At 47.0% G+C, this 14,737-nt stretch overlaps 1 protein-coding gene across 3 annotated transcripts; it reads left to right on the top strand.

The window, feature by feature from the left end:
* The first annotated feature begins 754 nt into the window (after positions 1-754).
* disp3 (dispatched RND transporter family member 3) lies at positions 755-14,556 on the top strand. 3 transcript variants are annotated; one of them, XM_063490071.1, is made up of 22 exons: positions 755-1,023; positions 1,262-1,351; positions 5,407-6,401; positions 6,482-6,701; positions 6,784-6,920; positions 7,017-7,151; positions 8,683-8,843; positions 9,033-9,172; positions 9,288-9,379; positions 9,488-9,652; positions 9,996-10,157; positions 10,242-10,388; positions 10,489-10,625; positions 10,720-10,889; positions 10,992-11,122; positions 11,395-11,579; positions 11,696-11,822; positions 11,972-12,117; positions 12,217-12,376; positions 12,488-12,601; positions 12,691-12,863; positions 12,947-14,556. In XM_063490071.1, exons 3-22 carry the CDS (start codon positions 5,414-5,416, stop codon positions 13,301-13,303), a joined length of 4,047 nt encoding a protein of 1,348 aa, XP_063346141.1. In that variant the 5' UTR covers positions 755-1,023; positions 1,262-1,351; positions 5,407-5,413; the 3' UTR covers positions 13,304-14,556. The 3 variants fall into 3 exon arrangements, with proteins under 3 accessions (XP_063346141.1, XP_063346142.1, XP_063346140.1); XM_063490072.1 differs by having other exon boundaries at positions 1,250-1,351; XM_063490070.1 differs by lacking the exon at positions 755-1,023 and having other exon boundaries at positions 1,035-1,351.
* The last annotated feature ends 181 nt before the right edge of the window (positions 14,557-14,737 follow it).

Raw genomic sequence — 14,737 nt, 5'->3', positions numbered from 1 at the left:
TAGATGTGATTGGACTCACTCCTCTTCTTCACTTTATTGATCTCGAGTGACTGAAAAAGTCTTTCTTACAGATGGCTCTGTCACAGTTGCACCAGCATGATGAAAACAGTGCGCAGCTATGAAGTGTCCTCCAGGATTTCAGCACTCGCGCACTCTTTCCCATTTTCAAACCTCTCTTCTCTCTCTGTTTGACTCCACGATGCCGCAGAAAGAGTGAAATTTCACTACAGTTATCTGCTCTCATTTAGATGATGGATTATCACCTTTTGATGTCAAGGCAATCCAAGTTAAACACGAACAGGGGTTGAGGAGCGAGGTGATGGATGAGTTGAACGTAGCGGTGTGAGGAGAGTGCTGGTCATTAATGTTGGATGAGAGCGAGCGAGGGCACTACAGTCCGGGAGAGTGCAATACTGGCACAGCAAGGCAAACATGACAGTTGAGATCGGTGCTGAATTTACAGCCCCCACCAAATATTAGAGATGCCGTATAACACAGCAGTCAAACCATTTACAACAGAGGACAGCAGGCTGAGCAGCTTCGTTCACTTGGTCGGCGCTGAAGAATGAAAATGAAGCAATAACTAATAAACTCTTTTTCTCAGATGATTATTTTAAATTGCCTGCACTTTGTCTCCCACTGTAACCAGTTATTCTCATTGCCCTCTTATAGCACACCCCACCTCCCCACCAACTGAGACTAGACTAGACCATACCAACTCTGATGTGATGGGAGGGGGCTTTGCTGCGGTACCGTGACAACTGCATCCTTTGGGTCACCCGTAACTAGCTGACTGATGCTTGAATTTTTTCCCGGTGACATTTTTGCAGTGGTATAAAAATCCCCGCGGGCTCGCCAGCCTGTCGCGGGGGTGCGCAGAGGTTTTCGAGCTGCGTTTCCCTCCTTGTGTCTCATACACTATTGAGCCAGTCAGCAGAGCAGGCTGAACAAAGCCATGGGAGAGAGAGAGAGGAGCTTCTGGGAAGAAATGTCTCTCACTGACTCTGTCGCCTCGACAACCGGGTAAGAAAGGAGGGGAGGGAGAGAAAGGACTGGGGAGCATAAAAGGAGAGGAAAACAACACATTATGAACTGCCGGGGTTAGAGGATTCTTGCAGAGTGAGGGGAGAATAGTGGATTTGCTTTTGTGTGGGTTTCTCTGCTGAGGGCTCCCTCAGTGTGCCTCTTGATGAGTTATTAACTATGACATTAAAACACTAACTGATCATTTCTCTCCCCCCCACATGAGTGCGTGGAGCAGATGAAATTACAGAGCACAAGTTCAGCACATTACAAGTGGACCAAACAGGCCTGATCGCCCCACCTGTAATTTTTGTTTCATCAGCCTCAGGTAAGTCTCTCCCCTGTGTTGCAGATTTATTTTGCTTTGATGGGATTGCTTATTGTTTTTGTCTGATCTTTTCTTTTTTCTTTAAATTAAATGTGAATATGAGATGCTGATTGCTGAAGGCAGATCATTGAAGCTGTTCATCTAGAAAATAAAAGATAAAGTGCACTAATTGTTTTAGAAAGTTGTAGGAAATTGGTTTCATACTGTTATCTATGTCCTCTTATGCTGCCAAGATAGAGGGGAAAAAAACTACCTCCAGTGTAGTATGAGGCTTTGGTGTTCAGTTTCATTCAGGGGAGGGAGAGAAATTGAATTTTAGATCCCCTGGATGCCTCTCACTGTATGCACAGAGCTTTGCGCTTTGCCTTCAGTTTGAGCAGGAATTCAAAGACAATAAGAAAATGAACATCTCTGCTGGGTGCAGATGGACCTTGAGAGTTTGATTTGAAGCACAGATTGAGAGCGTGTATAGAATTGAAGGCACGTCTGCCATAAACACACTGCTGAATGCTCATGCATAAGGGATATATTCATAAAGCACTAGTGGTGAAATCAATGCCCCTTTAAATGAGGTGCTATGCTGGCTGAGCCTACACCAAGCTCAGTTTGTGTGGGTCAGCAGGCAGCATGCGATATCCATATTGGATGAGATGAAGAGGAGATAAACTGAGGAAGGTGGAGGGGTGTGTGTGTGTGTGTGGGGGGGGGGGGGGGGGGGGGTAATATTTACCTGCTATCAGTAATGAAGGTTACAAATATCTCACCTTTGTGGACAGGACAGGGATGTGGGGGTAAAAAAAAAAAAGGCAGCGAGACTGATGGGAAGAAAAGGGCAAGAGATTGAGGGCAAACAGAGTGCTGAGAGAGATGTTGAGAGTAATGATGATATGTGAAGGGTTCAGATATGTGAAGGGTTCAGGCTCACAGCAAGCTGGGGATTGCTCGGAGAGCACACCTCGCCGGCTTCACATCACCCAGAGATGTAAAGGAGGGTAATAACACCGACACTGAGCTTATCTGTGTTTTTACGGGAGAGGCCGTGAGTACATTAGAACGCGGTCGGTTTTCCCAGTTCATCATCCTGGATGCCCTCAACTCGCTGAACATGACATACGAGACAGCTCTGTCCATCACCTGCACCTGCTGTGCTTCCAACGAGCTGGCAGGTACAGCACAAACATCACTTGTTGGGGAAAAAAAACTGTAAAAGCTACAAAGTTCCCACGTGAGCCTGAACGCAAGCGGGATGTCAACGGCATCAAAAATTCATTTTTCAGACAATTAACACAATTTTACACCTGAAAACCCAGCACGTGCAACTTCACTCCAGGCCTCCTGGCGCATTCACCTGTCTCATTTGTTCACATTCATTCACAATGTAACTGCATTACAGACAGAAAACCACAGCCTCTCCTTTAAGAGCGACGCAGCTTTAATATACACTCAGCCATATGGCAGACTGCTTTTATACCAACATACACTTAAAGCACGATGCCAGCTTATTCTTATTTTTTAATCCACACCTGCGCCGGTGTGGTTTAAATCGACTGCTCTCTCCTATTTTTTTTTTTTTTAGGAGCGACGTTGAACAGTTCTGGCAGCTTGTAAACACATTAGTTATACCAGGCTGCGTACCGCTCGCAGTGCTTTGCAGCTGTACTCCACTCATAATTATTGTACACGAGGCGCAATGTTCCTGGATGCGAAGGAGTGCCAGACTCATCACGAAGAGACGAAAAGATGCGTCCCCGAGGCCGTGGGTAGTTATCTCTCCCTCACTGTACCTGCACGCCGCTGCGAGGCACATGTAGACAGTAGAGGGATCATAAAAAGCAGGCAGAGCTTGCACTGAGCCTGCCTCACTCTCCTCATACATCCTCAGAGTTTGAAGTCTGCTCGGCTTGTGAGGCTTTTTTTTTTATGTCGAAGCGGGCCCTAAGATGCACCTGTAGTGCTGTTTTTCAGCTGCTGCCCCCCCCCCCCCCCCCCCCCCCCCACACACACACACACATACACATACACATAATTATTAACTAGCAGAAATTTCTTTTTGACAGATTTTCAAGGAGCCCACGGTTTGTTTGATGTCTGATGGCTGCGCCGTCTCTTCACCCACTTCCCCGTTTTTCTCTCCTCTCTTTCCCACTCTTCGCATGATATTTCTGCACTTCTCAGTGTGCCTCCTCTCATCTGCTGCTGAGAGCATCACGACCAAAACATGCTTGAGAGGGGAGGGGAGGGGGGCAGAGGATTACCAAAATCTAATTGCCAAAATTAGTAGCTGTATTCAATTTCATTTACCCCCCAAGTACAGAATCATATCGAGTTTAGTTCTTCGTGTTTTTCAATGCAAAATAGTGACGCTTGGACCGAAAACGCATTTGACGAGGAAAAGTCAGCATTAGAGGAAAACAACATAATAGGACTCATTATGGAATAATAGCCCATGATGGCTGCAGATAACGAGTCATAATAAGTTGAAATTACACCAGCAATTTGGAACCAATTATTTTTCCTTGTTATTTTTTTAAAATATATGTCTGTGTTGTTTAAGGGAAAAAGTCACTGAAAAGAATGATAAGATGGTTTTCTTTTTGTTTAGTGATGCATCCTGAGCTTTTGTATTAACAAAAAAGCTACCTAACAAACACCATTAATGCGTTTATCCTCTAAAAATGCGGGAAGCTCACATTCACACCGCGTGCCCCATCTGCACTCCCATTAAAAGGGGCAGCGGTGCCCTTGTCCGTGCACTTGGATGACATGGTGCTTAATAAAACAAAGTGTTGTCCATTTTTAAAAGAAGTCCCAAATTCGGCCTTTTTTCTAAGGACGTTAAATGCAGGGCGGAGCTCTTGCTTTCAACTTCGCAGGTTTTAAGATCTATTGAATGTGAAATCCAGCGTGAAACCATGGTGGATGTTTGAGAACATCAAAAGTGTTTCTCTCAAAGGGCGAGGAACTGGAGGGTAAAGGATTTTAATGATGTGCCCGTTAAATACATCCACCAGTCTGTGAGCCGGAGTCTGACTGTTGCACGGTGGCCGCACAAGGAGGCTGGCTGTTCCGAGTGGAGCACTCCCTTTAATGCCACCGTGAAATCAACTACATTTAGATGTAAGAGCACAAACTGTCCCATAAATCAGCACGCCTACAGTTCATTTTGCACCTTAAGGGTTTGCCTCTCAACAGTCTTTCTTCCCTGCTCTCCAACGGGAGGAATCTTTTTTTGCAAATATCGATTAAACCGTGTCATTTGTAAATTACTCTCTTTTATGATGGATTTTTCACTCTAGCTAGAAAGCTGACTACAGCTATCTTTTACACATAATCATGATTCAATGTCTTACCTGGCTGACCTTAAAGCATCGTTCTAAAGAGAATAGATAAATTGCTGCAGTTAGCAGGCTCACTGCCACTTGAATGCAAACTGTCTGCAATGTCTTGCCTGGGAGAAAAGAGGAGTAGGGGTGGGGGGAAAAAGTGACACCTATTGACACGATTAGTCGAAGGCTGCCCATCGCTGGAGATAAACTCTTTATACCCCGCTCACTCTTCTTGTCACTAATTAGACAAGTGAGATGATTTAATTTGGTGCAGGGTGGAAACAACTGCATCGACTGGTCATATGTAGAACCCCACTAGTAGACGCTCTCCGGGTGATAATGGCTTGCATGGGCTGGCAGAGAAAAGAATTAAATCACAGCTTTTTAGCCTGTCTCACCCCAAGCCCTTGTGATCAGCATCTTAAAGCAGGACTCAGCCAGCCATTTTCTATTACGAGCCCTTGAGGGGAAGAACAAGAAGGGGAAAAAAAGGTCCCCCCCGCTCAATTTTCTCCATGCGAGCAACCAGTGGACGGCCTTTGTCGCCAGCTGCTTCAGGATAGACTTAATTCGCTCGTGTCCTTGCTCTCCGAGCGCAACTTTCAAAGTTGCCTTGTCCCCCATTCGAGCCCATTCTGTCGCAGCTGTGCTCAGGTTCACCTGACCAAGTGGAGAAGAGCCATAACGTTAAGTGAGTGATGATCAAGTGGTCTTATGTGTCCCTGACAGGTGCGCAATGGATGTGGATGATGAGCCGTTGCTGTTTCACACCAGCTGGGGTGGTGAGGAAGAGGAGGAGGAGCTGGAGGAAGAGGATGGAGCAGCACACGCCGCAGAGCAGAGCTGTTCCTCGGGGGATGCTTGGGTTTGTGGACTGTGGAAGGCAGTGGGGTGGGTTTACACGCAACCCTGGGCCAGTGGGGCGGTTTTAGGGGCAGCTGTCTTGCTGCCATGTGCCCTCTTTGCCTACATGCTACTCTACTGCCCTCCTCTGGACATAGACCTCTCCTACAGTGCCTTTGAGGTTCACAGCCACTTCTCAGCTGAACGTTTTGACGCCCTCGCCATCGCCGTAAAGACTCAGCTGGGGTCGTGGGACAGACGCAGGCGAGACATAGATAACATGGAGTCTGAGGCGCTGCGAGAGCTTCTGCTTGAGAAGCTGGGCAGGAAGGAAATGTTCAATAAGATGGATAATGAGGACACGGGGTCCTCCGCTCCTCAAAGGGACCCTTTACAAGCCAGCGATCATCAGAAGAGAGGAGCTGCAGCAAGCAGAGATGAAAGGACAGCGCCTCATCTGGGTCAGGGGGAAACGGGGACGCATGAAAGCATAAATCCAGGAAAAGAGGAAGAAGAGGCGAGATTAGGGGATGGAAATTCAACTTTTTCCCTCATTAGGAAGCGCAGATTTGTTCCCAATTACTACTTACAGAGCCAGGCTCTGTGGAGGATTGAGCTGGTGTTTGTGGCTCAAGGCAAAGGCGAGCGCAACATCTTCACTCCAGAGCGCCTGCGGACGATACACCAAGTTGAGCGGCTGCTCATGCAGCACCCACAGTTTCATCAGTTCTGCTGGAAGCCTCTGGAGTTACTGAGGGATCTGCCACTGGGGCCGTCCTACTGCTCCCCACCCAGCTCCCTCCTGTCATACCTCTACCCCAGTGAGAGAGGAGGCAAGATCTACTATGATGGCATGGGCCCAGACTTGGCTGATATTAAAGGCAGGTTGAAATTCCAGTTCAAGCTTGAATGACTCCTTGGGGTAGCCCAACTTAACTTTGCTGATTCTCCTCATGTGCAGGTTCTCTAAGCCTGGCCATTACCCACCCGCAGTTTTACTGGTATGTGGATGAGAGTCTGTCCCCGGAACATCTGTCCTCATCCCTGTTACGCAGTGAAATCCACTTCGGAGCTCCTCTGCCATCCTACTACTCCCTGCAGGACCGAGCAGATGAGCAGAGAGCACGCTTCAAAAACTTTGTGGTCCAATATGCAGACATCCTGGCCAACCAGTCTACCAGGTCAGTAAAAACTCTTGTATTCACAGGTACTGAATGCTATTGCAAACACTCAAAGTTGTTTTGTCTGTGTGACCTGTTCCAGTCAGGTAAAGGTGCTATATGGGGGAACAGAGCTGTTTGATGACGAGGTGAGACACACCTTCCACAATGACATGATGCTGGCTGTGGTCAGCGGAGCCTGTATTACTGTGCTTGTCTACGTCCTTACCTCCTTTTCTGGTACAGTATCCCCGTATTTCACTTACATCGATGTGCGTACATGTTTCTGTTTGAAGGCGCAGAAATATTTACAAGCTTCTTCTTGTCTCTGTGCAGTCTTTTTGACTTTCTTTGGACTTGCTAGCATTGGACTGAGCTGCCTGATGGCTCTTTTCTTATACCACGTCGTGTTTGGCGTGAGGTACCTGGGCATTCTCAACGGAGTTGCAGCGTTTGTTATTATCGGTATCGGTAAGTCGTTTAAGCAATAGTTTGACATTTTGTAAAACACTTTGTGTTTATGAAGATTGATGCCACTTTGTTAGTGCGTAGTATTTGTAAAATACACTGAACAGCCATAACATTATGACCACCTGCCTAATATTGTGTTGGTCCCCCTTTTGATGCCAAAAAAGCCCTGACCCAGCGAGGCATGGATTCCTCTAGACCATGATGTTAGCAGCAAACTCTGTAAGTTGTGCTGTATAGCCTCCATGGATCGGACGTGTTTCACCAGCACATTGGACAGATGCTTGATTGGATTGAAATCTGGGGGCCTTGGAAGCCAGGTCAACACCTCAAAATCATGTTTTTGTTCCTCAAACCATTCCTGATCCGTTTTTGCTTTGTGGCATGATGCATTATCCTGCTGAAAGAGGCCACAGCCATTAGAGAATACCGTTTCCATGAAAGGATGTACATGGTCTGCAGGAGTCAGCATGGGCACCCTGACTGGTCTGTGGCTATGCAGCCCCATTTGCAACAAACTGCAATGCACTGTGTATTTTGACACCTTTCTATCAGAGCCACCATTAAGCTTTTAGAGCAATTTGAGCTGCAGTAGCTTCTCTGTTGGATCAGACCACACGGGGCAGCATTCGGTCCTCATGTTCATCATTGATGGCTGTCCATGACCCTGTTGCTGGTTCACCACTGTTTCTTGGACCATTTTTGATAGATACTGAGCACTGCAGACCGGGAGTACCCCACGAGAGCTGCTGTTTTGGAGATGCTCTGGCCAGTCATCTAGCCAGCACACTTTGAAACTCACTCAAATCCTTATGTTTCTTAAACATCTACTTAAAGGACCAATGTTCACTTGCTCCCTAATATAACTCGTCCACTAACAGGTGCCATGATGAAGAGATGATCAGTGTTATTCACCTGTCAGTGGTTATAATGTTATGCGTAATCGGTGTATATGTGAAGCTCAAGGCAAGCTTGGCTTAGCTACACCTAAATACAGAATTGAAGAAGAAGCCACAAGCCTGGCTGGGTCTAAAGTAAAAAAAAAAACTGCCTCTCAGAACCACTAAATCTCATTAAAATGTAAAAGTGCCACCTTGTACTTTTACAGGGGATTTAATTACTACTTCTAGTGACTCAATGGAGTCTTGTCACCAGTTAAGCAAATGGCACAATCCCCCATAAAACCATAATCCCCTCCATATGACATGCTGTAGCAAAGCCGTGTTGTGTGCAGAGTAATTATACAATGTATAAGTGTTAATGACTGACTTCACTGTGAAAATTCACTGTATTTCTCTGCCTCTCGTTGGTCCCCATCTAGCTCCCATTTCCAGGCTTTTCACGCTAAACTAACAAGCTGCAGGCTTTAGCTGATTTCACGCACAAGATGCAAACATAGTGTCCTTTTTATTTTCTGACTCTCAGCTGTACGTGAATGCTACGTGGAGCTATTGCTTTAAAATGAGGAAAACTACAACTCTTTGTCATGAGTTGTGCTAAGAAGTCCTCCTTTTGTCTACCCTTCATCTCTCAGGGGTGGATGATGTGTTTGTGTTCATCAGCACTTTCAGACAGGCTTCTCATTTGCATCAGCCGCAGCAGCGAATGATCTACACAATTAAAACAGCTGGCCGAGCGACATTTCTGACCTCCTTCACGACTGCGGCCGCTTATGCCGCTAACACCTTCTCTCAGGTAATTATGGAATAGAGAAAGAAAAGAAAATAACAGCGGTTAATAGGACATGTACAGGGCGTATAAATGACTCCCCTACAGTGAGTGAATAGAAGTGCCTCTCTCAGCAGACAACCATTTTTCCCACGATAAGCACAAATTGAATGTTTCAAGGTCCTTTACACTGCGCTTTGTTCACCTGACACTCAGATCCCAGCCGTGCATGACTTCGGCCTATTCATGGCTCTCATCGTCAGCTGCTGCTGGCTTTGGGTGTCTGTCCTGATGCCAGCTGCCCTTTGTATCTGGACACAGTTTGTGGAGCCTCGTGAACATGCCTGGTTGAGCTGGTAAGCTTTTGCTTCCTTACTTTTTGTGCGTGCTGCGTGACACCCACCCAGATGTAATCCCCCTCAGCTGTCTCTCTCTCTCTCTCTCTCCCCCTAAACTCTCCACCCCGCGAAGCTGGAAGCTGTTTTCGGGCCTGTCGGCGAACCACAGCCCTTTGTCGGACGAGGATGATGATGTGGCTCTTCTGTCAGTGGAAATGGAGCCAGGTGAGATTATTATCTGCCTAGCATCGGAATGAAGGCTGGCAGGAGGATTGGTTGTAAAAATGTGTCTCTCGGGGCACCTCTGAGGCTCTTTTCCTTCGTCTCTGCCAGGCTTCTGCGACACAGACGGCGATGCGGCCATCCTGTCCCTGTCGGTCGAGACACCTCTGTCCCCTCCGGGGCAGCGGCACGTGGGTGTGGTGAGCACCAATCTCCAGTGGGCCTTGAAGCACTTAGTGGCTGAGCCGGTTGTGGAGCGACGGAAATCTGTCCTAGGTGAGATTTAATCTTAACTCAGAACTTGCAAAGACAACATCAATTTATATCCCAAAACTCAGTGGCTGCGGCTTCTAAGATATTGTGTGCAGAGCTCTTAATGTTTGGTTTAGATGTGAGAGTCACCTCAGGCTTAAGTAAGAACTACTGAAGAAATTCTGTAATCTCTGTTTGCCCTGAGGGGATTCTGCCTGTCAGAGTGAGTGCAAAGCATTCTCATGAAGGATTCATCCACACTCTTTGGGAGTGACTGTAATTGATCCTCACTGCTGATCTGTCCCACAACTGTTCTATCAAACCCTCCTTTCTGTCATTGTTTGCTATCATCTCCCTTCTGGCCCAGGTGTCTTTCTCCTGGTTCTGGTCTTCTCAGCTGCCTTCTGTTGTCTCCTGAGGCCGGCCACTCACGCTCCCCTTCTTTTCCGCCAAGATACAAACCTCCAGAGTCTGCTGGCTCTCCGGAGCAACCTCAGCGGCCAAGGCATCTCCTGTCCCATGTGCTCAGGTAAGAGTGGAAGCACAACTCGGTTAACCTCTTAGATCTGGAACGAATATCAAAAGAAAAAAAAATGCATGTTGTGTCCTGCAGGTGTGTTCATGGAAAAACCCCACCCACTGCCCACCCACGCTCCCTCGTCTGCATTTTTGTATTCTACACATCAGCAGAGGCCGAGCAGGACAACTCCCACTGCTGCTCCGAGTGAAGTGAAACAGGACTCACTTGCTAACCAAACAGGTAAAAACCCAGCACTTAAAAAACCCCCAAAACCCAGCCCTTTTCTCATTTAAGTCCTTTTTCCTGTCTTTAAAATCCTTACCTTTGTACCTTTTTCTAGGCCCTCTTGTGACAGTGTACATATCAAAGTTAGACCACGGAGCCTCTACAACCATTTACCGCTTCTCCCTTAACGCCAGCATCCCGTCCCCGTGGAAGATGTGCAGCACAGAGCGTGAGGAGGTGTCATCATTCCAGGTGTGAGAGCAGGAAAAAAGTCAACCTGATTATATTGGTAATAATTCGAGTCCCACTAAAGCAGCTTACAACTAATCTTGTTTTATTTGAATAGGCTTTTAATCAGCCCCATGGCAATTACACCGCCAGAATGACAGTGTGTGTTTCCCACGTATACCTCCCGTACGACAGCTGGATGATCACGTCCGGCTCGTGTGATCCTCGTCATGGCTGGACGCCAGATTTTTCCTTTTATGTAGCATCGTCTCCACAGCAGCACAGCAGGTGAAGGCACAAAGGAAGAATGTAAAACAGAAACTGAGACAGGCTGTCAGGTTGTTTTAGTGGGGAAATCTGTCATTTTTCAGCTCTGCTTTTTCCCTTTAGGAAGCTGTACTTTGCTCAGTGCCGCCTGAGACCTCATCCCAGCCGCGTGTGCGTCAACCCGCCAGGCTGTGGCATTAGCTCTGGGCCTGATGGACCTTCACGGGGAAGCTTTTATACGCCTTTTCCCAGCGGTGAGCGAGCAAGCGTCTCGTGATAAACATAAAGACTGTTTGTTAGCATCAGGAAAACAGTTCTCACTCTGCATGAGTCACGCTGCACAAATGTCTTTTTCCTGTCATTTAGCTGAGCCTTAACTACAGAGAAAACGCACTGATGTGACTTCTCCTCTTAAAGTGAATCCTCTGGAGAGGTTTTTTTTTCACAGTACACCAGTTATGCAGATATTTTTTCCCTGTATAAATAAACGTGGTTGAAAGGGTTTTCTCTGCTTCTATTTTCAAAGATTCCTCATCTGCTGCCAAAACGAAACCATCCAAAACGTTTGGCTTCAATCCGTGCAGCGGCGGTGTGTGCGGCCAACCGGCGGTGCGTCCTCTGGTCGACACCGGAGCCATGGTTTTCCTTGTGTTTGGGATCCTGGGAGTGAACCGAACCGAACGCAGGGACAACCATGTGATTGGAGATATGGTGATGGTCACACCTGCGCCACATGCATCTTAAACTGTCGACTGGAGGAATGCCGCACCGGATTTTAAAATGACTTTCTCACCGTGTGTAAATTTGTTGTTTGATTCTCTCCAAAGGGCAGCATTATACTGGATCCAGACTTTGATATTTTCCAGGAGATGGGGCATCTGTGCAAAATCTGCAAAGCTGTTAGTGCAAACACACAGCTCGTGAAGCCGGGAGGAGCACAGTGCTTGCCGTCAGGTAACATTTGCTTATCTGATGGGAGGGGAAAGTAACTTTTCAGATGTGGGTTTTTTTGTGGCAGAAAAAAGTAATATAAAGTCAAATCAGCAAGGTTAGGCCTTCTGATTTGACAGCAAGCAGGCTAAAAAGTCTGCTGTTCCTCACAGGCAACAAGCTATCTTCCATTCTGCCTCTTCTTCATCCCGAGTGCCACTCTCTCCCTGAACCCAACCTGCTCCCAGGGCAGCTGTCCCATGGAGCGGTGGGAATGCATGGGGGGAAGGTCCGCTGGCTGTCCATGGCCTTCGAATCTGTAAGTCTCTTCATCTCCATGCGACAAACCGCCGTCGGTTTCAGAGTTGCCGCAACCCCTTAATTCTCTCTCTCTCTCTTCCTCCTCCACCCTTGTAAGACCACATACAAGGGAAAATCCTCATTTCAGACGTATTCCGATTTCCTTCAGTGGGAGAACTTCATCCAGGAGCAGCTCGCAACTCTCCCGCAGACCTCTTCTCTGCAAAGAGGCTTCCAGACGTGTGAGCACTGGAAGCAGATCTTCATGGAAATCATAGGCAAGTGAGAGGTGGAGCAGATGTCAAAGAGATGCAGTGTTTGTTTTTTCCTTTTCTAAAACTGGAGACAGATTAAAATGCTGAAAGTGCTGCCCTCTGGTCCTGTTGTAGGTGTGGAGAGTGCCCTCTGGAGTCTGCTGCTGTCTCTGGCCATCTGCGTGGCAGCTGTGTCTGTGTTTACCGCACATCCTCTGCTGCTGCTGCCCGTGCTCGTAACCATTCTCGGTAAGAGCCGCACTAACATATTTGCATTTGAAAGTGATGTTTTCAGATAACCAAGAGTGCATTTCCCTCATGTTTTTGGTCTTGAACAGGGGTGATCTGTCTGGTAGTGGCGCTCATGTATTGGCTGGGATGGGAGATGGGAGCAGTGGAGGCAATTTCTCTGTCAATACTTGTTGGATCCTCAGTGGATTACTGTCTACACCTGGTGGAGGGATACCTTCTGGCTGGGGAGAACACACCTTCTATGCCTTCTCATAACTTGGTACGTGACTATTTTAATTTAAAATTGACCATAGCGTGTTTTTTTCAGAGTCTGCACTTTTTAAATCTCGGTTTTATTCGCAGGAGCCTCAGGCCGAGAGGCAGAGGCGGACTCTGGAGGCAGTGAACCATGTGGGTGTTGCCATAGTGTCCAGCGCTGTCACCACAGCGATCTCCACAGTCCCTCTCTTCTTTTGTGTCATTGTGCCTTTCGCCAAGTTCGGCCAGATTGTGGCCATTAACACGGCCGTCTCCATTTTTTTCACCCTGACCGTGACTGTGGCCACGTTGGCCTGCGTGGCCCCGGCCCGCTTCAGCAGACACCCAGGCGCTGTACTCAAGGCCAGCCTGGCTGTGATGGGAGCCGCCTCTTTGGGAGCAGCTCTGTGGTGGGTCGGGGGACAGCTGGGTGCCATGGCCTGGCAGTCACTCACCACATAAACACTACTGATGTCACACAGAGGCGTTCCTCTGTATGCAACCTGTGAGAACTATTTTCTTTCTTCCATGTTTGTGGAACAACGGCTCAGTACACGGTCACATACTTTACAGCACAAAGATGTCAGAGTTATCACAGTTTTTTCTTCTTCTTTGTTTTCACTTGTATTGATCAGTGGATTGTTAAGTATAGAGGGGAAAAAAATCCTCACTCTGGGTGTCTCTTTTTAAAATCTAGTGTAACTGAATACGTGACTCATAATAGTAGGTTGATCTTTCTTTGCTGACACAATGATTCACATGAGCTGTGTTTTTGGTTTGTTTCCCCCCTTCATCTTCAGCCCTAGATGATGGAGTAATTGTTGGGAAACACTGACTGAGTCACAATTTTCATCTGTGTTACTTATTGAGTTGTGAAGAGTTGCTGACTGTTCTGTGACCTGCTTTTGTGAACACTGACACAGCGCAGCACTGCGATGTCCGTGAAGACCAGTGTTAATGGTTCACTTTGATACGTGGCCATGTTGTAAAGCATCAGAATGTTTCTTTCGGTTTTTTTTTTATTCATTGTTTTGTTTTCTTTGTCTCAATTTTGCACTGAATGTGATTTTTCAGCCACATTTGTATCAGAGCTTATGATGTCCCACTGTGGCTGGATTAAAAGTTCTATAAACCAAATTTATACTGTTTTTATGTTAAATGTATTGTAAGGTGATGTAAATGTCTGCGTATGCTGCTCTTACTCATTCTGAACTGAGCTTTGGATGCTGCCAACACACACACACACACACACACACACACACACACACACACACACACACGTTTAGAAGAACTCTCAAAGCCAATATTTAGCACAAGTCACTTTCCTCTTTTGTGACTTCGTTTTATCTCAGATCTTACATAATGCTTCAAGGTGTCTATTTTTGTCATTGGGTTAAAAGAGACCTCTTATCAGCTCCTCAGGTGTACCCTCCACAAGCCCTCCACCACACTCACAGCCTCTCACTGTAACCTGCTCTGTTCTCCCACAATTCAGAGCACCACTCAATAGCGTCTCCACTCTGCCCCGCAGTGAAGGTGACGGCCATTTGTCAAACCGCACAACATAATAACTTTCGGGGGAGAGGGGCCGACTGCAGCAGGAGCAGTAAATTCTGGTTTATGTGCGTGTTGTTACTCGTGGATGTCAAATAAAACAGGTGCAGAAAAGCTCGGGGTCTCTTCTTTTTGTTTTCCTTCCTCCTGCACGGTTATGTAACGGAGCGGCGGGATGACGGCCTGTCGCTGTTTGCTTACAGTCACATAACTGCCGGGAGAGCTACTGTAGATTGCGTCGCATCTCTGGGCGGCTGTTAATAACTCATATGAACGAGGTCAGATGAAACAATGAATTGCATTAATGTTTCATGCTGGTTATTAAATAAAGGGACGCTGTTC

This window comes from Pelmatolapia mariae, linkage group LG12 (genome assembly GCF_036321145.2).
Source record: "Pelmatolapia mariae isolate MD_Pm_ZW linkage group LG12, Pm_UMD_F_2, whole genome shotgun sequence".
Lineage (NCBI taxonomy): Eukaryota > Metazoa > Chordata > Actinopteri > Cichliformes > Cichlidae > Pelmatolapia > Pelmatolapia mariae.
Note: the sequence above shows the minus strand (reverse complement) of the source record. Positions and strands in the feature narration are given on the sequence as shown.